This window comes from Sminthopsis crassicaudata, chromosome 4 (assembly GCF_048593235.1).
Source record: "Sminthopsis crassicaudata isolate SCR6 chromosome 4, ASM4859323v1, whole genome shotgun sequence".
NCBI classification, from domain to species: Eukaryota; Metazoa; Chordata; class Mammalia; order Dasyuromorphia; family Dasyuridae; genus Sminthopsis; species Sminthopsis crassicaudata.
Genome location: NC_133620.1, coordinates 315,612,554 through 315,640,530, shown reverse-complemented (window position 1 = coordinate 315,640,530; position 27,977 = coordinate 315,612,554). Strand labels below are relative to the sequence as shown.

At 34.6% G+C, this 27,977-nt stretch overlaps 1 protein-coding gene across 19 annotated transcripts in view; it reads left to right on the top strand.

The window, feature by feature from the left end:
* RBFOX3 (RNA binding fox-1 homolog 3) overlaps positions 1 to 27,977 on the top strand; it is a 918,966-nt gene that overhangs the window by 527,403 nt on the left and 363,586 nt on the right. For 17 of the 19 annotated variants that reach the window (XM_074260306.1, XM_074260305.1, XM_074260316.1 and 14 more), the window contains one exon: positions 5,410 to 5,527. The exons of the other annotated variants lie outside the window; for them this stretch is intronic. In XM_074260306.1, coding sequence (XP_074116407.1) covers positions 5,410 to 5,527 — 118 coding nt within the window. The remainder of the gene's footprint in view (positions 1 to 5,409; positions 5,528 to 27,977) is intronic. 19 annotated transcript variants of the gene reach the window in all.

Below are 27,977 nucleotides of genomic sequence, written 5' to 3'. Positions count from 1 at the left end.
GCAGCAGCTCCTAAGATTCAACCTTACCTCACTATGCACATACAGCCCTGAGAATCAATTTAGAAAGCAATTGGTTACAGTACAGTAGCACTGCTAACTGTGGCATTTTGCTTTCCAGTTATTGATACGTCATCAGAATTGAGAAGCAATAGTCTGGAAGGGGGAGGAAAGGGATAAGTTGGTTGTAACTGGAAAGGGAGGAGAGGGGAAGCAGGGAAAGAAGACAAGATTCTGTCTCCTAGCTAATAAAATCAAGGACTTTCAGATTTGAGAAAGAGAGGGGCCATATTAGAAGCTCACATCTGGGGAACAGGATGTTGTAAATATATTTCTACTTCTTACTTTGTTATGTAGTCTTGGGCAGGTCAGTTAGTATCTCTGAGGTTCAGGTTTCTCATTTGTGAAATGGGGGCAGCAATACTGATTTACCTCATGGTGTATAAAAGATAAATGTCTGCAAATGAAATATTCCTAAGGATCCTTGTTGACAGTCTGTTCTGACTCTGTCTCTCCTTTTCATTTTGGTTAGTTGGGGAATCTGCCTTTACTGGCAGTTGTGAATTGGTATGCTCTGTTGCTGGGAAGTTATTGGTCACCAGAGATGGACTCACTTATGCCACTATGAAGACCTATAGCAAATGACAGGTTACTTTTACAATATAAGATACACAAGTCTCCTATTTGGGCTTACTACAGTAACCAGAATGTATACTACCAGATAGCACTTCTATGATTCTTTCGATGAATTCATAGATTCATGAAACTGCAGAAACCAAAAGGGAACTTAGGAATCATTGAATCTGCCTTTATGTAAATAAAATAACTGAAACTCAGAAAGGAAAATATATATATATATATATATATATATATATATATATATATATATATATATATATACACACTCAAGGCCTCAGAGCTTACTATAAAAGAGTTAGGACTAGGGAAGAACTCTTTTTGTCACACTTGATATTATTAAAATTTTATTTATTAATATTATTAAATAACATAAATATTAATGTTTGTTCAATCTTAAAATACTGATTTTTATTAAAACATTTTCAGCATATTTGAAAGTGGAACAATTGGACACTTAAATAGTAGTATTCCTAATAAGTGAAAAGTAATGTAGGATTGGGAATAAAGGTCTTCAGGGCAGCCAGAGCTAGGTTCAGATTCTGCCTCTAACATTCTGGCAAATCAACAAGTTGCTTATAAAGTACTACCCGTCCACTTCCTACTCCCCATTAGCAAATAAAGGAGATTTTTATGGTTCCATGTCTATTTTTTTCTTCTGGATATTGTCTTCTGCCATCTGACAAAAAATCACTTTTCTATTTTCTCAAAACCCAGTGGTAAGGAAAAGGAAATTTACCACTGGTAGAATTTTCCAGAGAAAGAAATAGAGGGAAAAGGAAAGAGAGAATGTTAATTGTTGAAAACATGAATCAGCCTAAACTAGGACCATATCAAGTTTGTTATAATGGAGACCGATAAGAGAAAAATTAAATGAGAATGAATGAAGAATACTGATGAATAGTTAGGAAATAGCCAAACACTATTATGTTATTTCATACATTAAAAATAATTAAATTAAAATAGTTGCTAAGTAAAGTTTAGTTGTATTATTGTTAGTTTTAACTTTTTTTTTTTTTTAGGCAATTTGGGTTAAATGACTTGCCCAGGGTCACACAGCTAGGAAGTGTTAAGTGTCTGAGGCCGGATTTGAACTCAGGTCCTCCTAACTTCAGGACTAGAACTCTAATGAGGATGTTGGGAAAGGAACAGGAACAGTAACTTCATTTGTAAATGTAATATAGGTTAGCACATCTTCTGCAACTTCTAATCTTAAAAAATTTCATAAAGTACTAACACCAGAGTGAGTTGGGTAGAGACATAAGAACACAACCATTGCATGACAATTCTTCAGCTTGAACCTTCTGATTAATTATTTAGCTATTTTGCCAGAGCTTCCCAAACTTTCTCAAATTATGGTAGTGTTAGTGTCTAAGCAATTTTATGGCACCCTTTGGCCAAAAGAAATGCCAGAGTTTCCTTTATTAAGTCATTAAGTCCAAACAACTTTATAAGTATTTGTATCTTAACAGTTTAGCAGCCATCTGAAAAAGTGGCACATAAATTAAAAGAAAAGAAAATCTTATTCAATTATTAAATAATCATAATTACTAACAGGATTCATGAGCCTTTTGGACATTGCGCAGCTTCTCAAACTTGCTATTGATTTGGTCAATGCAACCCTCATTTCCTGGTCCACCTTGACTTTATGGCTGGCTACTTGCTTTTTTATCATGGCAACTGCTTACTACCAAGCTTCAAAGATACAGTGTCTCCGTTGAGACAGTTCAAGAAGTTAATATCATCATCTAAAACATAAGTAAACAAAAAACATATTTCAAACATACAACATTGTCATCAAAAGGAATGAAGTACAAACTAATGTTGAAACTATGAACTACCTAAAGCTAATTGTTCAAATAGTATCCAAGAGAAGAAACACCAACCCTCAATTGTTATCAATTAATTATTGCTGTTTCCCGAGAAATTTTAACATATTCTGTGATGCCCCTGTGAGTTCTTTAAGCCAGCTCAGGGTATGCTGACACATAATTCTGGAATCATTGCATTATGCCACAAATCTCAGTTTCTGTCTCTTTCCTGAGATCTGATAGTTCCTGATATCCTCTCTTATTTTTTAAAGTTTATTAGAACATTCATTATAAGTAAGCTTTTAATAAAATACTTTATTTTTTAAAATAAAAGATACCATTAAAATGATTAGGTCTCTTAACTTAGGTCAAGAAGTACTAATATTATAAATATGTTGAGAATGATTTATGTATATGTACATATACACACATATGCATATCTGTTTTTAATGGTAGCCATCTGGGGGAAGGAGGGAAAAGTTTACATAATAACCATATTATATATTTAAAAGGAATTGCAAGTTGTACACAATAGATTTGCGTTTTCATGTTCAATCATCTTTTTTATGTTATAATATACTCATTTTATTCCATAAATTAAAAATAACATTTTTGATTTTAAAAAGAAGCATTTCATTCATCAATTCAAAAAATATATTTCCTGCTTACTATATATACAAGATCTAAGAGATACAATGTTATATAATGTTTTTTGTCTTCCAGGAATTTAGGGGAGATATGTCCACAATGAAGGACAAAACAAGGCTATTTATGAGAAATGTCATATATGTGGTATAGACTTTAAGTGTTATAAGAGGGCAGAGGAGGGAGAGATCACTGTCACCTTGGGTGACAAGAAGGCTTTGTATTTACGCTCTCATTTTAGCAAACCTCAAGATCCCCTCCAATATCATAAGCCTCTTGAAGGTTGGGGTCATATTAGCATCAATTAATCAGTCATTATATCACAGAATTTGAGAGTACTTCAACTGAGGGCCTCAGCAGCAATCTAGTTCTATATGTACAGATCTATCTATCTGTCTATCTGTCTATCTATCTATCTATCTATCTATCTATCTATCTATCTATCTGTTGTAGCAATCTAATAGCTTATATGTATGTATGTATGTATGAATGTGAATATATATGTATATATATATAATTCTATTTATTCCATATTAATTCCATCTAGTTCTATATATGTGTATACTTATATACATACATACATACTCTCTCTATATAGAGAGAGTATGTATGTATGTGTGTGTGTATATATATATATAAAAGCAATGCCCAGATAATCATTTAGTTTCAACTTGAAGTCTTTCAAGGAGTGGAGCCTTCTTGAAGCAGGCCATTACTCTTTTGGACAGCTCTCATTTGTTAGGAAGTTTTTCCTAGTATCAAACCTAAATAGGCTTTTTCCTAAACTTCCACCTGTTATTCTAGATTCTGCCCTCTGTGGCTAAATCAAATAGGTCTAATCCTCTTCAACATGACAGCCCTTTAAATACTTAAAGACTATCTTTCCTACTATCATTAACACACCAAATCTTCTCCAAGCTAAACATATCCTGTTCTTTTGACATGGAATCAAGGCCTTTCATTACTGGAACCATGCAAATAAGGGGAGTAAAATGTCTATAACCTTGGGCTATATCACAAGATAATTATCACAAACAAAGAAATGACCCAATAGTTGTATCCTTTTGTCTCTACCCAACTCACTCTTTTTGGTAGCAAAGAATGGGGAGGGGGAGAATTATATTTATTAACTAGATTTAATTTATTTTTGTGAGCAAGATATTTTGTAATAAATAACTAATATGATGAATACAGAGAAACATGTCAGTGGGCGGGGAGGAACACACATCCTTAGATGTAGAACATTGGATATAATGTCAAAATTTTTCAACATGTTAATCAATTTGGTGGATTTTTTTCTCTTCTTCTGCTTTTTCTTATTTAAATTCTATTTAATTGTTTTCTGGAAGGAGTAGAATATAGGGAGAAATTTAAGCAATGTAAGAGAAAGATGTAACAAATATTTTTCCCAAAAAAAGATTCACCTCAAGTACCACCTTTGTACAAAAAATATTCCCTGATTCTTCCCTGGAATTGCTAATATATTTCCATCCAAAAACACCTCATATTCATTTTTGTATAACATAGTTGTCTCTCCCATTAGAATGTAAGCTATTTGAATACAGAGACTATTTAACATTATTCTTTGTCTCTTCAGTGTCTATAAGTGCTTGTTGATTGAGAGATGGGCAAATTCTAGCTGGAAAATGTTGTGTGTGTGTGTGTGTGTGAATCTTAAGGAGCTGTTGTAACTCAAGTGAGAAGCTATGTAGTCTTAGCAATAAGTTATTATGTGCAATACGTCAAGTCAATAAGCTTTTATTAAATACCTACTATGTGCCAGACACTTCTTTTTTTCTCAGTACTTAGAGGAGCAGTATGGATTTTTTGTCCTTTTGCTTTTCACAATGGTTATAACATAATACTATGTATGAGTCTTAGAGTCAGGAAAACCAAAGTTGATACCTGGCTTCAGATATTTAATAGCCATGTGATATTAGGCAAGTCACTTAACCTCTTTTTGCTTCAGTTTCCTCATGTGTAAAAATGGAGATAATAATAGCACCTACCTCATAGAATTGTTGTGAAGATCAAAACAGATAATAATTTCAAAGTGTTTAACACAATGCTTAGCATGTAGTAAGCACTGTATAAATATTAGTTGTTATTATAATATCATAATAATGAGTATGAGTGTTACAAATAGGAGAGTTAGAGCTGAGATCATCCTAAGAGTTCCTCTCTTACAACATTCAAAAGATTTAATTGTCATGACACCTCATCCTTTGATATTTTTTAAGAGAGTGAAAGCACACATCTGATGTATTCTACATATTCAGAGATTGAAGATTTTTTTTCTCATTTTCTTTTTTAAACACAGCATTAAGTCTGAACAACAGGGAGGAAATTCTCCACCATTTCATTTTAGCTGGTCTACCTGTCCCTTTCAACAGGAAAATTGCTATATAATCCCACAAGAGCAGTTGCTTCTGAAACAGGTATGTTCCCCTTTAAATAATTCTTTTGCTGTTTCTTTTTATTAAGTTGAGAGAGAGGCCAAGTGGAATGTACCTGTTGCTTTTGGCTAAATATTCAAAGTTGAACAAAATTCATTCTCTCTGGGAGTTAGTATGAAGTTGTCCACTGCAATTATTTTAAATGAGTAAAAGATTAGTAAAATCTCTGCCACTGATTTTAACAATTCATTCAATGTCTACAGAGTGTAAATGTGCATAGCTCCCACCTTCTCCACCCCTCAAGTCCTTTTTCCTTCCCTTTGCTGTAGTGTCTCACTTCTTTTTCAACTGTCCTTACCCAATTGCCTCACTGAAATGCAAATCAGTGGGAGTATAATAGATAATTAATAGACTGATCAGCCAGCAAGGGAGGTAAGTAGATAAATAATTTTAATTATCCTTGGGTTGCCCATAAATTCCTACATAGCCTTTTTATTAAAGTCTCTGTTTACAGCAGTCATTTATATTACATGTCATTTTGCAAATCTCTTTGCTTCTTCTTAGCCTCCCCCACACCCATTTGACCCAGAGTGGAATAACACTTCATAAAAACCAGCTCCTTTATTATCAGGATCTCATCTCAGGATCAGTTAGCAAAAAGCTTTGTCAAAGAAGCCAGATTGGGTGCCTATACAGCAGACAGTATTTTACTCACCAGAGACCTTTGCTAAACTCTCTGAGGTGGGCACTAGCCTATATTTAGTTAGACTAAGAAACTTTTATTATCCTTGGCACCTGTACTGTAGTTATGAGCTCATTCTATTCCCCAGAGATAGCCTTGGCCTATTATTAGCCTTGGATGAAGCTTCCTTATTGTGCAGAATGCCAAAATAGAAAGTGGGTTAATAAATACAAAATAAAATCCTCTCAAAAAGACCTTAGAGCCAAACTTACTCAATGTCTTTAAGTTAGGTGGCCAGGGGTACATGACACTAATTAGGATGGGTATTCCCTTCTTCTAGTCCCCAACTTTTTCTTTATTCCTTAAGTTCCATAACTACCGGCTGGATATTTTGTCATTACTGGTGAGGTTGCTTAGTGTGTTTTGTGCTGGACATTGAGGAAATGGGTTGCAGAAGAAACAACCACTTATCAAGAAAAGTATAATATTTCAAATGACACCCAGTTATTTTGAACCTGCATTCTAAACTTACTATGTCCTTTAAGCATTATTTCTCTTGCAAGAGGCATCTTTACATCATTTAAACTTTCACCCCTTAAATTCTACTTGTCTCCTATTCAAAACTTTTATCAGGAGAGAAAAGAATAGGGTTCCAGAAGGAGTTTGGAACTAGGAAATAGACTAGGATAATACCCAGAAATGAGATGAAAGAGTTTTCCCTCAGAGTAGCTAATTTTCTGCCAACTCAGAGCACATTTAAATCTAGCTATTTGACTTGAGACATAATTTCAGAGCATCAAATTAATGCAGAAAATGATATTCAAACCTATTCCAAATACAACCTATATCTCAGAAACTTGTATGCTTGTGTTGAACCCTATGTGTTCTCTGTGGATCCCCATTGGTTAGATTTTTGCTGGGTTCAAAATACCAGAAATGGAAATCAGGCTAATGATATTACTTCTACAAAACATGTGAATCAAGTGAACCAAGCTTAGTTCCAATAGCAGAACCAAAACTTCAGAATAAATATAATCCCTATACTTGACAACACTTCAACAATCTTGTGGTACAATTAGTTCAAGTATTATTATCCCTATTTTACAAATAAGAAACAATCAGTGAATTAGTAAGCATTTATTAAGTGTCCAGTATGTGTCAACCACTGTGCTAAACACTGGGGAATCAAGAGAGAAAAGGGCAAAAGGCAGTCCCTACTTTCACAAAGTTTCATTTCTAATCAAGAAGACAATATGTACAAAATTATTACAAATAATTTATAGGGGAAAATGGTGATAATAAACAGATAGGAAATACCAGCATTCCAAGGGATCAAAAAAGACTTGAGGCATAGATGAGGAGGGAAAGTATTACAGACTGGAGGAAATCAGTGAAAAAAGTCCATATTCTGAGTGTATTGCTTAAAGGGAGATACTGAATTGTGATAGGTATAAGTGAGTAATGGGGGGGGGGGAAGGGGAAGAAGTAAATAAGGTATAAGAAGATTGGAAAGGTGGAAGGGGCCCTGATCGTGAATGGCTTTGAATGATAAACAGAAAGTTTTCTGTTTGATACTAGAGGTAAGAGGAGTTTACTGAGTTTACTGGAGTTTACTGAATGGGGGAAGGGTGATGACATAGACTTGTGCTTTAGGAAAATTAATTTGACAGCTGAGTGGAGGAATGAGTGGAGTTGGGAGAATCTTGAGGCAGAGATCAATAGTCTGTTGAAATAGTTCACGTGTGAGGCATTAAGAACCTACACCAGGATGGTGCCCATGTTAGAGGAGAGAAACTGAGGCTGAAAGAGGATTTATTGTTACTTTATTTGATTTTTTAAAAAATTTATGAAAATCTGTTTCTCTCTCCTACTTTTTTATTCTTCTTCCCACCACTGGAGAAAAAAAAGAAAACCAAAGTTCTTATAACAAATATCCATTGTCAAATAAAATAAAGTCAAGGAAGGTTTTATTAAAATTGAACAGTGTTAGAACTGGACTGGAATCCAAGTGCAATTGTCAATCCAGTATGCTTTCTATACACTATACACAAATGCACCTTAGACTTTTATTCTGGAAGTTTTCCTAAATATTGATTAACCCATTCAGTATCTTGACACAATAAGTATCATCCAACTTCTCAACTATATAAAAACTTTAAAATATCTAATTATTTGGTACTGAATAATAAATAAAACATGAATGATTAGCTGGTCCTTTCAGTTTTCATTCAGATGTCAGAGGGCAAGAGTGAATTAGAAATGATTTAATCTATGGGGATGTAAAACTCTTTTTTTGAAAGTTTCATTTAGTGCAGTTAAAGTCTGAAATATGGCCCATTAATAGCTTTCCAACCATTCAAGCTTAGCACAGATTTGTGCTCTTCTTTTCTACTCTCTCCCAGGCATATACAGAGTGTATTAGAGGAAAAGAAAGCCTTTAAAAGTTGCAGAAAGCACTGATGTGGGTACTTTCTCCAAATGAATCCTCACTCAACTACATCTAAAGGTATATTGGATGAGTGGTCCTTGGACCCATTCTAATTATGTTTCACTCGGGGCAGAATGAAAGGATTGGAACCTGTACTTTATATTGAAAAATCTCATAGTGGAAAAACAAAGGAAAAGAAAAACAAATGGAAATAGTAGTGACTCATTGTATCTCCTTTGTTTTTCTATACTTCAGCACTGGTGATGTTTGATACCCTCCCTAAGGCTTATCTGCCCAGAGATAATGCCAAAACATTCTAGCCCTTCTTTCCTATGACAAATGTACTCAACACATTGTCTGATACATAGGAAGCACTTCAAAATTCTTGTTCCCACTTGTTCCCTTATATGGCAAGGATATTACCCCAAGAGCTTGGATTGTCCTGTGCCTGTGCCACTTTTCTAGTACATGTCAATGCTGCCATTAGTCTGAGAGTAGTATAATTCCACCAGCAGAACACCACTTTCCAAAAGCATCTGTTGTTGGGTCTTGCCTGGAAATTCTGTTCTGGATGAGGGCACAGGATGCAAGAAAGTCAATCTGTCCCTTAAAAATAAATTAAGGTATAGCTTGTTGAGCCAATTTACATCTAGTATATGACTACTTATGAACTTCTTTTCAAAGAAAGAAGTATCTGACTCTAGCAAATAGGGTTTCAAGGATGTCAGTCACAGAAATGTGGGGACCAAATACTAAAGATGAGAATTTCCACACATGTAAGTTATGTACAATGAATAACTAAGACTTATGATTGAAAATAGACTCAAGGTTTTTGCATCAGTACTAGCAGATTTATGTGGTATTAAATTATAGCTGAGAAAAGATAGATGGCCGAATAAATAGAGTATCAGGCTTTGAGTCAGGAAGACTCATCTTCCTAAATTCAAATCTAGACTCAGATACTTACTAGCTGAATGACCCTGGGCAAGTCACTTTAACCCTGTTTGTCTCAGTTTCCTCATCTATTAAATGAGCAGAAGGAAATGGCAAACCATTTGAGCATCTTTGCCAAGAAAAGTCAGAGGAAGAGACAGAGACAAATGAAAAAATCACAAGTTATATTACAGTATTGTAGCTGAGGGGTGTGTATGTGTGTGTGTGTGTGTGTGTGTGTGTGTGTGTGTGTGTGTGTGTGTGTGTATGAGAGAGACAGAGACAGAGAGAATGGTAGGGGAGGAGGATAATGGTCATGAGAAATAGGAATAAAAGGAAAAAGCTGTAAAAGCTGGCACAAGGAGTCTGTGTACTATGATTTTTCAGTTGACATGGTCCATCCTCAGATTCTAGACTCTAAGTACCAATGAGATTATCACTGCCATCCAACTACCCATCCCAGTAGCCTTGTTCCTATGAATACTGGACCAAAGGACATTGTAATTAATCCAGAAAAAAACCTTAAGGATTATTGAGTCCATTTCTGCTACTGGCTTTAACCTATTTACCCCAACTCCCATATCAGTTTTATGGATGAAATAGTAGAATCTCAGAAATATGAAGTGACTTAATTATATGGGCAGCAGAATTGGAATTTGATCAGAAGTCATTGAATTAAGCCATGGATCTAAAGGCAAAAAAAAAAAAATAGTTATATACTGAATTTCTAAGTCATCGTATTTCCTTATCCTGCACCATCAAAGGGGACTGATGTTAGAATACTGTTGATATTGGTCTAGAGAAGACTACAAAGTATTTTAGAGCTAAACTGTCTGGCAAAAGGATGGTTCTTGCAGAAGGGTATCTATGACATTTGGAGAACATAAGGGTAAATTATTTGAGGTAAATAGACCAAACTAGAAAGGTAAGAATAGGATCCACCTGGGGTCACTAAAATACATGAGTATTATTCTGCTCTAGGGTCAAATATTGAAGACATTAAGGATTGTGAAACGTCAAGAAAATAACTGCCTAGTTTAAACCCAGGAAGCAGTCAGTGTGGCCACAAACATAATAAGTTAAAGACAGAAAATTGAGAAACTTTGTTGACTGTCCCTATTTTTTCCCTAGCTCATCTTCTGTCTACTGGGATGGAGCATAAATCTAGTTCAAACTCTTCCCCTATAGTAAATTTTTAATAGTGCTACATTGGCCTCATTTCTAAGTTTTCCCCTTTAAAAATTATATATGAAAATAGAAATTAGGAAATGATCATATTCTCTAAAGTAGTGAATAAATTATTTTAAATACATCACATCATATTATTAACACATTAGAAGATTTCATTATTTCAAGGAAAACTTTTTATAATAAAAATATACATTGCATAAAATTAGACACAAATATATTGCAGAATGGTTCTTCTTTCAAGAAAACACAAAAGATATTCTCAATTTTTGATAGTTTTTCTCCCATTGTTAGCTAAAAAGTAACTCTAGTTAATTTAATTAATTAATTACAATTATTTATCAGTTGGTATGCTTTCTGAAATTATGGGGTAATGGAAAAGCAATTATCATTTCTCTCTAAAAATAAAGAGAAATAATTGTTGATAAAGACTACAGGCAGAAGTTTATAATTCGTGTTGCTTCTTTGTTAATGATGCAACCAAGTAAATATCTTCAAAAGAGAGACAATACTCTGAGTACTTTTGAGAAAAAAATGGAAAACATTGGACTTGTTTAGAATTTCCATGGATAAGAAGCCTGTATGTTGTCTGTGTAAATGTCATGATAAAAATCTCTAAGAATATATCTGTTTTAGAAATGTTTAATTTTAAGTTCCTGCCCTATCTACAAGGCTATTGCTTTCTTACACTCTCTGAAAAGTTTTTAGACTCAACAAAATCAGAATATTAGCATTTTAGTAGACCTCATAAATTAACTAACCCAACCTCATCTTTTTTATACAGAAGGAAAATCTGTTCTAGAAAGAGGATGTGACCTATGGCTAGTTAGATAGAACCAGAACTGAACCCAGGTCTATGACTCCTAATTCAGTACGAGATGGCTTTAAGAGAAGGTTTTCAATCAATTTTTAACAGATAAAATATGTTACATGTACTCCATCCCATCATATAATAGTAAGCAAACTGATGTGTATATGTATGTGGGGACCTTCCTGATAAATTTCTTTTCTATATTGCATGTATTTCCACTTCATTTTAAAAATATCTAAATGCAGAGGATACCCAAATCTTGCTTCTATCTTATTTTTAAGAGAAGACAATTTTCAAAAAACAGTTTGCTAAAGAAGCCTTTTTTCCTACTGACTTGGCAAAAAAATAAGAAAAAGAAGGGAAAAAAGACTTTCCCAGAGTTTTCAAAAATAAAGTCTTCTTTTAAACAGCTCTTCTTTCCATAGGCATTAAATGATTTACAAAGATTAAATATGCAATCATTACAAATTAAACTGTTTACAGAGATATGATATGAATTAGTTTGTGTTCATTCCTCTGCACATTGAAAATAGACTTACAAATTATCAAGAATGTATAGATGTTCCATGAATTTGGGAAATGCTGATCTAATGATTTATAGTTTGTCTAGATAATTATCTCCCTTCCTTTTCCATCCTCCTCTCTATATACACATATATGTACATATATACATAATTGTGGAATGACACCCTAAATCTTTTATAGCTGACCAAGTCTAAACATATCACAGAAAGAGGAATAAGAATACTTGATGTGATAAGGAATGTGAATAATCAGACACCCAAACCATTTTAATATGAATGGTGCCATGACATGGTGGGAACTGGATTGAATTGTTTCTCAAGTCCAGAGAAATTCTCCCACAGCTAGTATTTTCACTGCACATTCCTGACAGTATATCTAAGTCACTATCCCAAAATATTTATATTTAGATATGTTTTTGTGGGAAAGGGCAGGTAAGAAGGCAATTTGGCAACTCTCAAGGTCTCAGTAGGTACTCAGTAGGTAGTGTTGGAATTGATCAAGGAAAAATGAAATTATGTTCAGAAAGTTTAAAAAAAATGTGACAATAAACCTATTGACCCAAGTGGCAGAAGGTAAGGAACTCAAGTCCTGAGAATACACTGATCAAATTTAGGCCAGGCCCACTTAAAGAAAGGGATTAGATTCTTCCTTGTTTTTTGTTCTTTATGCCCCTATTCCCAGAGCCCTTGGAAAAAGGACTTAAATTATGAATATTGCTCATGTCAAGAATCTTCTCAAGAAGAAATGTGAAAGATACTGATTATGCAATGGAGATCAAGTATAGGTCAGCTTTTTATTTCCTACACATAAAAGCAATGCTTAAAACATAAAAAATTCATGAACATATATTGACAGAGACTTAAAATATAATATAGTAACCCCATGACTCCTATTATATTCTTTTTAAAATTAAATTTATTCTTAATTAAAAAAATCTATTGTCACTATCTCCACTATTGCCAAGTTCAATGAAAAAAGATAAGAAAAACAAAAGCATTGTTTTGTTTGTGTTTGTGTGTGTGTGTGTGTGTGTGTGTGTGTGTGTGTGTGTGTGTAGTATGCAAAATGAATTCTCATTTTAGTATATCTTAGAGTAGGTGTCTCCATTTTTACCCAAAGTCCATTACTTCTGCTAGGAGGTAAATAGCCAGTTTTGTTTTTGTTTGTGTTTTGTTTTGTTTTTTTCTGAAATCATGGTATGTCAATTGCATTGATAAGAATTCTTAATTCTTTAAGATTTGTTTGTTTTTACAATGTTGTTGTTACTGTATAAATTGTTCTCCTAATTCTTCTCACTTCACTCTTGAACCAGTACATAGAAATCACCACAAATTTCTCTGATCCCATTCCTTTTATCATTATAGTACAATAGTATTATATTATATTTATATATCATGAATTCAACTTTCCCCAGTTGATGAGTATTTCCTTTTATTTATAATTCTTAGCCACTATGAAAAGTACTACTAGACCTTCCCCCTTTTTTATCTTTTTGAAACACTGACCTAGTAGTATTATCTCTGCACCAGCATATTCTTTGGCTTAGTAACTTTTTGGATATACTTCCAAATTACTTTGCAGATTGGCTATACCAATTCACAAGTCCAACAGCAATGCATTAATGTACCTCTTTTATCACAACTCCTCCAACATTTTTCATTTTCCCTTTTTGTCAACTTTGCAATCTGATAGGTGTGAGGTAGAATTTCAAAGTTGCTTTGATTTGCATTTTTCTAATACTTAGTGATTTGAAGCACTTTTTTCATATAGTTAAATTTGGGTTGCCTCCTCTAAAAAATTGCACACTCATATACTTTCTCTATTCCTTTGGACATATATCTATTAATTATATATTTTGGAAATGAGACCTTTATCAGAGAAATTTAATACAAAGATTATCCCCCAGTTGCCTATTTCTCCATCAATTTTAGGTGCATTGGTTTTGTTTGTGCAAAAAAAAAAAAAATTATGTAATTAAATTGTCCATTTTATCTTTTGTGATAATTTCTATCTCTTTGTTTAATCATGCCCTGTCCATAGGTCTGAAAGCTATTTTTTTCCTTGCTTCCCCAGTCTGCTTATGATGTCATTCTTTATGTCATCCTTTATTGTCTAAGACATATGTATTTGGAGTTTCTCTTGGCATATGCTATGAATTTTTATCAAACCTAATTTCTACCAAACTGCTTTCAAATTTCTCACTAGTTGTTCCTGAATAGTGATTTTTCATCTTAGTAGCTGGGATCTTTGGGTTCATTAAATACTAGGCTCCTTTGCTCATTTGCTTCTATATCCTGGATTATTTCATCTATCAACTTTTACTTGTTAACGAACACCAAAATTTTTTGATGATTAGTCTTTTAGAGTAAAGTTCAAGATCTTGTTCTCCTAAGTTCGATCCCTTTTCATTATTTCTCTTGAGATTTCTTTCTTTCTTTCTTTTTTGACCTGGTGTTCCACCATTAGATTTATTTATTTTTTTTATTTATTTTATTTTAATAGTTTTTATTTACCAGGTATATGCATGGGCAACTTCACAACATTGACAATTGCCAAACCTTTTGTTCCAATTTTTCCCCTCCTTCCCCCACCCCCAGATGGCAGGTTGACCAACACATGTTAAATATGTTTCTCTTGAGATTTTTTACCTTTTGCTCCCCTATATGAATTTTTTTTTACTTCTTTAAAGTAATCTCTTGGTAGTTTGATTGTTATGGCTCTGAATAAGTAATTTAATTTAGGCAGTATTGTCATTTTTAATGTATTGACTCATCCTGCTCATTAGCAATTACTATTTATCCAATTATTTAAGTCTATATTCATGAATTAAGGTTGCATATTACAGAATTATCTGAGGAAGAACACTAAAATAAGATCTATTCTCTACTGATGACTGCTCATTTCTTCACAAAACTAAAAAACAAACAAAAAGCAATTAAAAACTTCAAACCTCAGAGGTAGAAGATACTATGCTTCCTTCTAGGATTTTCTGAGACAAATCTCCCAAATAAAGAAGAACAAAACAAAAATTCACACACTTGTTTTAGAAACTAACAATCGGCAGGAAAGAAATTGTGTTATTCTCAAAAAGGTTTAAAATTAATTCATTCACCTAAATGAATCATATTTGTCTGAAATTTTTTCTTGACTGTTAAGGTATGGCTCTTTTACTCAAATTCATTTTAACTGCTGATTCATCAAATGATTTTAATTAATTATATATTAATTAATTGGTAAATTCCAGTCAGTCAACAAGCATTTTTTTAAGCACTTAGGTATATACTTTGTGGAAAGAACATTCAAATAACTGTGTAGATACAAGATATTTGGAAGGGAGGGAAGGAAAGGAAAAAGATTATAGAGAGAATAAAAATTTCAGAGAACAAGGAGGGGGAAGTAGAATAGGTCAATGATACACGTAGAGGAGTTTCCTATGTTTAATTCTTCCCAAATCCTTCCTGTTGACCATGCTCTACTTTTCCTTTGATGTACTTCATCAGTGCTTATTCAAAATAAACATTTTCAGTTACATTTTTCCTCCTATATCTTGGTCCTTTAGTCAGAATGACATTATTACTCAAGTTGTCACTCCAATCACCCATCAATGTATTCCAGTGCTGTCTGTTTTTCCCTTTCTTTCCCTTGCTAGCAAAGTCAGTATTATTTGGCTTTAGATGTGTTGCATCCATGAAATGTTTCTCCTGCTCATGTTAAGGACTTCTTCTCTCCTTTCTTTCATTTTGTTTCAAGTATTTTAATACATTGGAGCCATTTCACTTTATCACATAACTGGTGCAGTACATCAGAACAATTATGTGCAAGATCTCAGTACTTATAGCACTTCTGTGTTCAGCTTTTTTACTAGGTAGTGGACTTTACCTATGGGATGAGAGTTGGATATTGAAATAATGCTTTGTGTTATTTCAGTAGTCAAGACTATTTGTTTTCCCTCTTCTGGTCTCTCCCATTCATCCATCCTACCAGACATCTTAATACCCAAATCTGAACATATCAGTCCCTAGTTAAAAAATCTTCAGTGTCTCATTGTTACTTATTGAACAAAACACAAACTCTTTGACCCAGCTTTTGATATTTTCCATAATCTGGTTCCAGCCTACTTTTCCAGCCTAATTGTATGCCATGCATACAATTTTTGATTTACACTGTAGGTAAATTCTGTAAAGGGCTAGAACTGAGCAAATGCACTTGGATAATGGAGCATGTGAGACTAATTGCCAATTGGACAATTTTCTATTAACATGTTTGAAGATTGACCTTCACCAACTATTCTGTGCTGACTTGATTGGTGGGACAAAGAAGGGGAAGTGACTTGTGTGGGTGGAGTAAGAGGAGGAAATTGAGACATTCTCCTGGTGGTGGAGAGAGGAAGATGGTGTGGAGATTACTAGACCTAATCCCCTGACAGCAACCTCAAGAGAACAAGAATAAAAGTCTTTTGATTAGCCTGACTTTGGCTGATTTCTGGGAAGACAGAGTTCCAGCAAAATTCAACTACTCACCTTTTTTTTTTTTAAATTTTTCTTCTGTCCTCTACTATGACCATGGATTTGGACATATGTCCAAATATGAGTGTACACATACACACATATCCCATTCTATTTTCCTAGAATTAATTGGTTTTCATCTCTCTTTCAATTCTTTTTTTTTCCCCCAAGACCCATCTTAAGTTTCATTTTTCCTATAAAACCTTTCCTAAAATATAATCTGCAGTTAGAAGTGATCAATCTTTTCAGATCTCCATATAAACACTTTTACTTTAATAAGCTGAACGCCTAGCATAGTCCCTTACACAGAGTAGATACTTTTATTTGTTATTTTTAATGGAATTTAAATGGCTTTCTGATTTACACAATGGATTAAATAACATTTTTGTAGCCTTTAATTTTTTTCAGAAACATTGTCTTATTGAGAATAGATACTTCTCAATTTGTCGTATAATAAATAAATTTTGTCACTATTGTTGATAATTGTATAAGAATTTTGAAATACTACACCAGTACAAATTTTAATCTATTTATGCCTTTTAATCCTTGGGACTTGGGTCTGTACTCACCTATCCATCCTTCATAAGGGATCTACCCAATGTATTAGAAGCCTTTCAACATTTTGTGTACACAGTGGTGACACAAAGCTCATAAATTATCCCTCACTCTGTAACATGCTTAGCCCACCTTCCTTTCTGATCATTCATGTCTTTGATGATGTAATTCTTGAAGACTTTGACAGTAAAGTACAAGATTTGGCAGATTCTACCATTTGGATAAGCTATAAGCATGAACCCCAAAACAAACTATTCCTGCTGTGTCTGGACCAGAATAACAAATTAGGAAGAAATTCATTAACAGCAGGTTGTTCCCCCTGGAAATGAATCTCTTGGCTATGCCAACCTATAGAATGAAATTATAAAACATATAAATATTGGTTATACAATTTTCATCATTTTATTTCTATCACTTGGTTATGCTGCCAAGGTAGCAAAATTCTTTAGAATTCGAATTTCTGCTGTGTGCTGGCAATGAGAGTCTTGGACTCTACAGTGTTTGCTTCAGACAAGATGGTCTATGATCAATGTTTTCTGAAAGCTATTTGTTAACCTTTAACAGCCTAGTGACTCAGCGAAACTGTCTGTAATACATTTCCTAGCTTCTTGAGTTTGAGTTCTCAGCATTGAAAAGTTGCCTTACCAGGTCACTATAACATTTTATTGCCTGGTTGAAGGCCTATTCTCAAATATACACTTTGTGTATCGTAAGCCAATCATTTCTGCTAATTTGTTCATTGGGTGTAATAGATGAATATGCTCTTCCTCATGATGGAACAGAAGGGCTTCAAAAGAACATTAGTGTATTCAAAAGCTCCCCCTGATTTAGAATCACTCCATTTGCCTTCTTGGTCCACCTTATCAGCTAAATTCCTAGAAGGAAACCCTGGATCAAGAATCTCTAGAACTTTTCTTTTTTGTTTGTTTTGTTTTATTGTGTTTCTAATAAATAATAATAAAACATTCTGTAAATATAAATCAAGGCTTATGAAGTTAAGTACTTTCTTTCCAATAGCTTCTGAGGTGCCAGAGAAACCTCAATTTGTAAGTCAAGTGCTGCTCTGAGAGATTTATGTACTTGTCTCTGCTCACACAATAAGTGTCTTTGATAGGATTCTTGCAAAACTGAGGTATAATTAGGAACTCTAGTAACTAAAAATGTTAGCGTTCAAGGGGAACCATATGCTAATGTTTGTCACATTATTTTGAAGTTCCAGTGTAGTACTAATCAATATAAATGCTGCTTGCCCTTCTAAGGGAGAGGTTTAGTGTATTCAAAATCTCCCCCTGATTTAGAATGACTGCATTTGCCTTCATGGTCCCCCTTATCAATCTACTACATTCCTAAAGGGAAACCCCAGACCATTCAAGAATCTCTGAAGCTTTTGGGGGTTTTTTTGGTTTTGTTTTGTTTGGTTTTGTTTTGTTGTGTTTCTAATAAGTAATAATAATTTTTTTATAAATATGAATCAAATTTAGGAATAATTTGATGGGTATTCAAATACTTAGTGATTAGGAATGTAAAAGAAAATTCTGCAAGAACTGCGTGGCTAAAAACAATGTCTAATGGAATTTTTTCAGGTTTTTTTTTTAAATAAAAAGGGAAATTAAAAAATAAAATTTTACAAAAATAAAAAACACCTGAAGATAAGTGAGGCTAGGGAGACAAAAAGGAATAGGAACTTAATAGGAGGATAAGCTTAGGAAGTTAAGTGGATAAAGCACACTTCTGATCTTCTCATATCTTCTCAATTTGTATTGAGGTTGTGCGTTGTAGATACTCCCTAACAAGTGCCACCAGCCTATAGGGAAAACTTAATTTGGAGTCAGAAGACCCACTTTAAATTTTGATTTTGCCATTTGCAAACTTACTTTACTCAAATCCCTTAAACTAGAGGTTCTCAAACTAAGGCCTGCGAGCCAGATGCAACCTGCTGAAGACGTTTAAGAGGCCACCGGGTTATGGCAAATGGGCTGAGGGGCAGAGACAGAGTGTGAGTTTTTGTTTTTACTATAGTCTGGCCCTCCCACAGTCTGAGGGACAGTGAACTGGCCCCTATTTAAAAAGTTTGAGGACCACTGCCTTAAGCTATCTGGACTTCAGTTTTCTCACTTTAAAGTAAAGATTTGAGAACTAATATTGTAGTGCAGAAGGTCACTTTTCTTAATCCTGAGAATGATTATGAACTATTGAGATATTTGTCCTAGAAGATGAACTTGAATCATGCTTGAGAGTTTTGAAGAAACTTCACAAAAACATTTTAAGAGGAAAGGTTAGGGACTACATGAATTGACTGTGGCAGTAAGGAAGTCATCATCTTCAGCCCTTCCTGAAAGTTAACAAGCCATGTTAGAAAGAATTGGCAGCACAGTGTTAATGAATGAAAGGAGAAATTGAGAGAAAAAAGGGAAGTGAGATACGACAGAGAAGAGGGAGAGATGGAGTCTGGTGAGCATTTTGGAATAGGATTCTCAGAATGAAGTTGTAATCATCTCTTCAAGGAATAAAAGGAAGTTTTACAAGTCTCCTCTTAACCCTATTTTCTCTTCATTGTACTGGTCTATACAGGCACTATAAAATGTTCTCACTTCATTTCCCTAAGCATTTCTGCTATTCTGATTTTTTCCTGGAAAAAAATTGTTATGGGTTAGCTTGAAATACACATATTTAAACTAAGCCAGAAAACCAGTCTTTTGACTGAATGTTAGGAATTTATCCAACTGGGAGCTCTGAGCTATTGTATTTGTATCAATAAAATTTTGTCTGATATAAACTCTATTTTAAAAGTTGAAAAAGTAAGAGCAGCTAGGTGGCATGGTGGATAGAGCACCAGCCCTGAAGTCAAGAGGACCTGAGTTCAAATGTGACCTCAGACACTTAAAACTTGTATGACCCTGGGCAAGTCACTTAACCCCAATTGCTTCAGGGAAAGAGAAAGTTGCCAGGTTTGATTTTGAAATTAGAATTTAAATTGAGAATCACCATGGGTAGATAGATGTAGAAAATGAAATATTATATAATATATTAATAACTGCAAAAACTATAAAATTTTACAGTGGTTATAGGTAGAATATACATATAAATACATATATATACATATATATATATATGTGTATATATATATATATATATATATATATATCAGATAGATATTCACCCTAAAGTTTCTGTCCATTTGAGGAAAGAAATATTTATTAACCCTACACTACAACATAAACAGCATTGTATCTAACCCCAAAATATAGATAATAAGATGGAATCTCTGTACCTTTTTGGCTTACATTCTAGTAAAATGTATGAGACAATTTTCAAAGAATATTGATAAGGTAGAAAATCTCCAAAGGAAGTCAACCAAAATTGTGAAAATCCTTAAGGCAAAGCCATGAAGGCCAGTTAAAAGAATGATAGCTATTTAGCCTAGAGAAGAGGAGAGGGAGATTTTAAGTGTTTAAAAATGTTTCGACAGTTGTCACATGAAACAGGGACTAGATTTGTTCTAGGGAGTATATCTCTGAGCAATGAATGGAAATTGAAGAGGCAAAATTAAATGTTTTAATTGTCAGAGTTGTTCAAAAGTAGAGTAGGCTATGTTAGGAAGTAGTTGTTCCTCTCTCACTGCAAATCTTCAAATAAAAGATAGTCATTTGCTATTTATGATGTAGTGGGGATTCTGTTTCCAGTATGGATTAAACTGGATGACCACTGAAGTTCTTTTCAACTTTACTATTCTTATGAGTAATACAAAACAGTAATTTTTTATAAATAACTTTAAGCATATAAAGTGCTTATATATATTTATCTTTTTGTAATTATCACAATAGGCTTGAGGCAGGCACTAGAAGTTATTGTCCTATTTTATAGTTGAGGAATATGAGGCTTGAAGTGGTTAAATGACTTGCTCATGGTGACAAGACTAGTAATTTTCAAAATCAGAATGTGAACCCAGTTTTTCCTAATTCTAAGTCTTACTTTCTATCCACTAAAATGATAATAATAATTTTGTGAGTGCATTTTTTTGTTTGGGATAAGTAGAGCATTTCTTATCTATCTGTTTATTTATCTCTATCTATCTATCTAGTATGTTTCTGTCTGCTGATGGCAGATCATTTGTTTAAAGTTCTTTTGTATTTTGTTTTTGTGTCTGCACATTGGGAAGCTCCATAAATTCTGAGTTGTGATATCTCGCTGTGTCAGCAGTCTGTGAAATGAATTGATATTAAGCACGACAAAAATCTCTCCAATTCACCTCAATAAGTTCCTGCTTCTATCCTCCTTTTGCTTCTCCCCTCCTCCTTCAAGCTGTAATTGAAAAAGGAAAGAATGGAGATTGCCATCATTGCTGCTTGGAATAACATTAAGTCATCCATTATTTAAAGTCTCATTAATTAAGTATTATTTACAAATAACTGCAATCTCCCATTCGTCTCCCCTCCTCCTTCCCTCCACACACTTCAGGCTCCTCCACCTACCTATCCCACAGACACACAAGCTCTCTTACTCCTACAGTCTCATCAAACACTATCTGTCTCCTTGTCACATAGGACATTCTGACAGAGCCACAGTTTCAGGCACTCCATCACCCTGGGGCCAGGGGACTTCGAGTGGCTAGATTAATCCCTTATCTCTGTTCTTGAGCAATTGTTTGCCTCTTCTATCACCTGGGTTGAAAGCAAAGGCTCAGTCTCTCCCCATCTGGAAAGTGAAAGGGTTGTGCTTGATCTCTAAGATCCTTTCCAGCACACACATATACACAAAATAAGTGAATGAAGAAAAAATAAAAGCCTGTAGTTACAGAATCATAGATTTTGGCCAGAAGGGCACTTTAGAGGCAACCTAACAACCCTTGTTGTTTTAAATATGAGGAAACTATGGTCTAAAGAGATAAAATCACTTGCTCAAAATCACACTGAAAATAAGAGAAAGGATTTGAACCAAGATTCTGTGATTGCAAATATAGGGATAGGGCCAGGAAAGAAGGAAGCAATGGAAAGGAGCTCAGAAGTTAAATGGTAGAGTAGAGAACAATATAGTAGAATACAGTAAATTCGAGTGCTAGGTCTGAAATCAAGAAGATATCTGTCTGAGTTCAGATTTGGTCTCAACCACATACTAATTGTATCAATCTGGACAGTCACTTCATCTAGCTTATCTCAGTTTCTTCATCTGTAAAATCAGCTGGAGAAAAAAATGCCACACCACTCTAGTGTCTTTGACAAGAAAACCCTAAATGGGGTCAGAAAGAGTCAGACATGATTGAAAAATGACTAAACAGAAAAGAAAGATCTCTAGACTTTAGGTCAAAATTTATTTTCTCTCTGTTACCTTTCCTTGCTTACTTCAATGATCCTCCATCCCCCTTTTTGAATAGTCCTGTCAGATAATGTCAGCCAGCTTTTGCAAGACAAATCCTGGTTTTCAGAGGCCAGACAATTACTTGTTGGAAAGAATTAGCTTCCAACATAAATATAGAGAATTAGGCTGCTCACGGTTCTTTCCCTACCTTTGTCAACCAACGCATTTCTTCTCTCTCCCCCTTCCCTGTACTCCATTTCAAAATGACTCTTAATTTAAGAAATCAAACCTGGCAACTGCAGACTATCTTTAACATGCTCCAATTGCCAAGGTCTGGAAAATCTGCTGTGTGCAGGCAGGTTTGCCTCCAAAAACATTTCTAGCATGGTAGATTTAGTGTGCACATATGCTGTGGAATTAATCTGCATACTATACATCCCAACAGGCACAGGACCACCAATGCTAGAGAAATTTATTACCTCTAAAGTAATATCTACAAATCAATGTGAACTGCATCAGGGCCATGCTCCTGATATGAGGTGTCTAAGCACTGAAAGACAGATACAAAGAAAGAGACAGACAGACACAGAGAGACAGAGAAAGAATAGAATAACTATGGCTAAAAAAATAAAGTTTAACCATGTGGTTATCAAGGCAGGGAGGAAAATATACTATTTGTAACAGGGAACTTCTCTGAAAAAGAGTTTGTGACATTGTCCATTTCAGGGAGATAAATTTATGTTCTTACAGAAAAACAGATCTTTGAAATTCTACAGAGCTGAAATAAGGTAAATAAAAACAAAACAAAACAAAACAAAACAGGTCAGTTAAATTCCAAAGATAGGACGTGCAGTGTTAGTATGGCACTGAGAAGATGCTTCCATCTGTTCAATTTCCACATTTGATAGAATTTGAGCATTTATTGGACAAAATGAAAATGGGGGGCAACTTAGACTTGCCTACTGTTTGAAAGTGTTCATTAAATCCCCTGATGTGCCAGAAGCAGAATGCATGATAACATCCCTTTCCTCTCAGAACTGGCTTTAAGGATCACAAATCTCCCTTTTCCACCTTCAGATAGATGCACACGTTCAGAATGATTACTTGATATGCTTTGTCCTTTCTGGACAAGCATCATAGTTCATTGGGAGGAGTCCTATTATTGGAAAAGTCTGAAAATTTGAGTGCTATCTCTGTTGTTTAACTACCTGTATGATCTTGAACAAAACACTTATCTTTTCTGTGCCTCAGCTTCCTCATCTAAGAAATAAAGGGGCTGAACTAGATGAGGGACCATGAGATCCCTTCCAGTTATAAATCTGTGAACCTATGGAACAGGGAGGAAGGAAAAGGGTGAAAAAGAATTAAACTTTGTGCAGTTAGTTGGCTCTTTACAAGCTCAATCCTGGCTCCTATCACATTTTGTCAGATTTATAATGCAACCAATGCAAGTAAGTAAAAAAATGTAGCCTCACAGCCACTTGCTAGAGCAAGTAACAATTTATATTGTGAGCTGTTTTATTATTTGTCAGGTTCTTTTTGGCCCCAAGCCCGGTGACTACTCCAGCCCAGTTCATTCTCCCTTCATCTTTCTATTAGAGCAATTCTAATCCACTCACTACAGTTCTTATTTTCTGTGTCTGACTTGCATACAACCCAAACCACAACTGAAGTGTACCTCTTTAGAGAGAAGCCAAGAAAATGGGGTTGAAAAGCTACTGGACATGGAGTCCAAAGACCTATATTCTACTCAGGACTGTCATTTGCTCACTAAATGATTTTGGATAAGTCACAAATCCTCTGAGCTTTAGTTTCCTCATCTGTAAGATGGGACTAATTATGCTTACATATAGTATTGTTGAAAATCCTGTTGAAAACTGTGATCATATAAATATAAAAAAGTGGAGATAGGAACTTAGCCAGTTGGAATTCTCAGATGTTTAAAGAAAAGAAGTGATACCCTCTAGCATTATTACTTTAGTAAGATAATCTATTAAGTTTCTTAAAGGAAAAAGTAAAAATATCTGAGAGAAATTTTCTCTCAGCCCAAATTTCAGAAGAAAGAAAAGATTCCAGAACAAAGTTTGTTTTCTTTCCAATTTGCTAATATAAAATAAAACAAGGCTTCCCTCTACCCAAATATAATTTCACATTCACATAGTCAAAATAGAACTAGTAGTTGAAAGTAAACAAGAGGAGCTATTTTAAGGACTTGTGGTGCTGCTGCTCTTATTATATATCACCAAGATATATAATAGATATATAGCTATAGCTCCAAATAGCTTTCTAGAGCCTTTTTTTGGTATTGGACAGTGAAGAGGCATACATGAATATATGAGACTTCTTCAACAGCATCTGAGCAGATGTACTCTGCAAGACACTAGAGGTGTGTTACTATATTATGCATACCTTCCCAAGCAAGCCTCTTGGTTTCTGTGCCTTCCTTCCAGACTCATTTTAAATTCCTCCTTTCTTAGGAAGCCTTTCCCCACCATCTCTTTCCTATATGGCACCTCCCTCTACTCTGTATGTAGCTTATCTGTATTTAATTATTTTCCTGTTTCTCTCCCCCATTAGAAAGTAAGCTCCTTAGAGACAGTGACCTTTTTTGTCTTTTTTTTTTTTTTTTTTTGTATTGACAGAGCTTACTACAGTGCATAGGGCACAATAAGTAGTTAACAAATACCTCCTGACTAACTTAGTGTATAGATCTGGTTTTTCATTTTATCCCTAGCATCTAGTATATGGTGCATAACAGGAGCTCTATAAATGCTTCTTAATTCATGGATTAGTTTATTGACCAAACACTGTTTCAAGAGATCTTATTAAATTGGGATTTCTGTATGGTTTCTCTGAATTGCCAGTCAACAAGCATTGGTTAAACACATACTATATGCTAAGTGCTGAGTACACAAAGAAAGACAAAACAAAATTTTCTACTCCCAAGGAGTTCTTGTAAGCATGTTAATGATTATTTAGAAACAAGATCTATACAGGATAAATTGGAGATAATCTCCAAGGAAAGCCACTAAGATCAAAGAGGATTGGAAAAGACTTTTTGTAGAAAGTTAGACTTTATCTGAGGTGCAAGGAACCATCTCTAAAAGTACTGTGTTAAAAAAGTGCTTCATTATAACTGAAACCATTATTTAGTAAATAAATGTGAAGTCTCATCCTGGAGTTTTGTTCCCCCCTATCCCCCCAACTCCCCACCCACAACTTCAGCCCACACACCTAGGATTATTGTTGGATGTAACTCATTCTTTATAGATTTTTTTCTCTATTGAATTTAAGGTTTCATATGATCTGTCATCTGACTAGTGAGAATCTTGCTTTTTTTTTCCCTTTGTACAGCTAGAGGCACTTCTACCTCACTCCTATTCTCAAAGGCTACTGGCCACATAACTTCTTTTTGTTTGTTTGTTTGTTTTGTTTTTATTACTTCTCTTTTTTATTTAATTTTATTTTTATTTAATAGTTTTTATTTACCAGATATATGCATGGGTAATTTTATTGTCAATTGTCAAACCTTTTGTTCTAATTTTTCCCCTCCTTTCCCCTCCCCCCAGATGGCAGGTTGACCAATACATGTTGAATATGTTAAAGTATAAATTAAATACAATATATGTATACATGTCCATACAGTTATTTTGCTGTACAAAAAGAATCAAGCTTTGAAATAGTGTACAATTAGCCTGTGAAGGAAATCCAAAATGCAGGAAGACAAAATTAGAGAGATTGGAAATTCTGTGTAGTGGTTTATAGTCATCTCCCAGAGTTCTTTCGCTGGGTGTAGCTGGTTCAGTTCATTACTGCTCTATTGGAACTGATTTGGTTCATCTCATTGTTGAAGAGGGCCTCGTCCATCAGAATTGATCATCATGTAGTATTGTTGTTGAAATATATAATGATCTCCTGGTCCTGCTCATTTCACTCAGCATCAGTTCATGTAAGTCTCTCCAGGCCTTTCTGAAATCATCCTGCTGGTCATTTCTTACAGAAGAATAATATTCCATAATATTCATATACCACAATTTATTTAGCCATTCTCCAGTTTCGGGCGACTACAAAGAGGGCTGCCACAAACATTCTTGGACATACAGGTCCCTTTCCCTTCTTTAAGATCTCTTTGGGATATAAGCCCATTAGTAACACTGCTGGGTCAAAGGGTAGGCCACATAACTTCTATGAAAATTGATAACAGTTATAAATTGAGGGTTAGAACAAGCTTCATTATTAGATCACTCCAGACTAAGCTACCTTGATCACTTTAGGCAGATCACTTTACTTCTTTTGGTCTTAATTCCTCGAGCTATAAAATGAAGAGGTTGCTGTAGTTGACTTCAAAGTTCCAGTGAATTGCTAACTCCAGATTCTGTGAGCTTTGGTAATCTTATGATGGGTTGGGTCTTGGCTAGCTGAGATGCAATGGATTAATTGGGTTGTGGACAGTAATAATGGAAACAGATTGATTCAAGATCATTCTTTCTGGTTTAGGGACTATGGTGTGGACACTAAGAAATTCAATTCTCTGCCTCACTAGTACAGAAATTAGCCATGTGGTATGCTTTCTTTATGCCCTGATTCCTCTAGACTGTGTGACTTTGTCACACCCACTTCCCTCTTACACATAAGGATAATATGGATATCTGGGAATTTCTGGAAATGGATGTAGAACTTGATATGTGAAATACAAGTGAATTATGATGTCATTGCCAAGAGAAAGAGAAATAGAGACAGAAATAAGAGATATAGACAAAGGGAGAGAGAAATTAAAACAGAGATAGAAACGAAGAATAAGAGGAACTTCAGGGAAAATTTAGAATCTTTAAGTGACTTACTGATGAAAGAACCATTTTAGACATGTTAGCCTTGATGTCAAGACAAGCAGGGGAAGATGGTAATGTTTCAGAATATTGGGTAAGACAACTATGTGCAATGTAATACAGATACTAAGTTTACCCTTAAAAATTCTAGCAAATTACAGAAAAGTATTCCAGGAAGGCCAGTAATTAAAAAAAAAAAAAAAAGCAGAAAACAAACAACATGATTTTTATCTCCAATTCAGAATTATCCAAAAAGTCCAATAGAGGGTAGCAGAAGGATTGCACAGGGAAATCAACTTAAACTCATGTGAAACAAAAATCAACTGAGGCAGGCAGGAGAGTCTGCCAGTAAAATCAGGATTAGCTACAATTGGAGCTGAAGCTAGTCAGTGCCCTAGTGGCATAATGGAGTTATAAACCAGGATAAACTCCACTAATGTGGGACCTAATGTCAGATCCTACTCCGATTGTGTCGAAACTGAAGAAGAGGATAGAGCCAATTCCTATAGCCAGGAAACAGGACCCCATTGTGTACTCTTCAGAATACTGAATCCAACATCAGGAGACTAGGCCAATTTAGTGCCTGGGCAACAATGCCAGAAGGTATGAGCAGAAAGCTTGAGACCACGATGATTTCCAAATTCTTCTGGGGCTTATCAGAATCAAAGTAGGAGATGGAATCAGTTCCGGATTGGGCCAAGGTCAGAACCTACAGTTGACCACAGAGGTTAAGAAGGAAGCCAG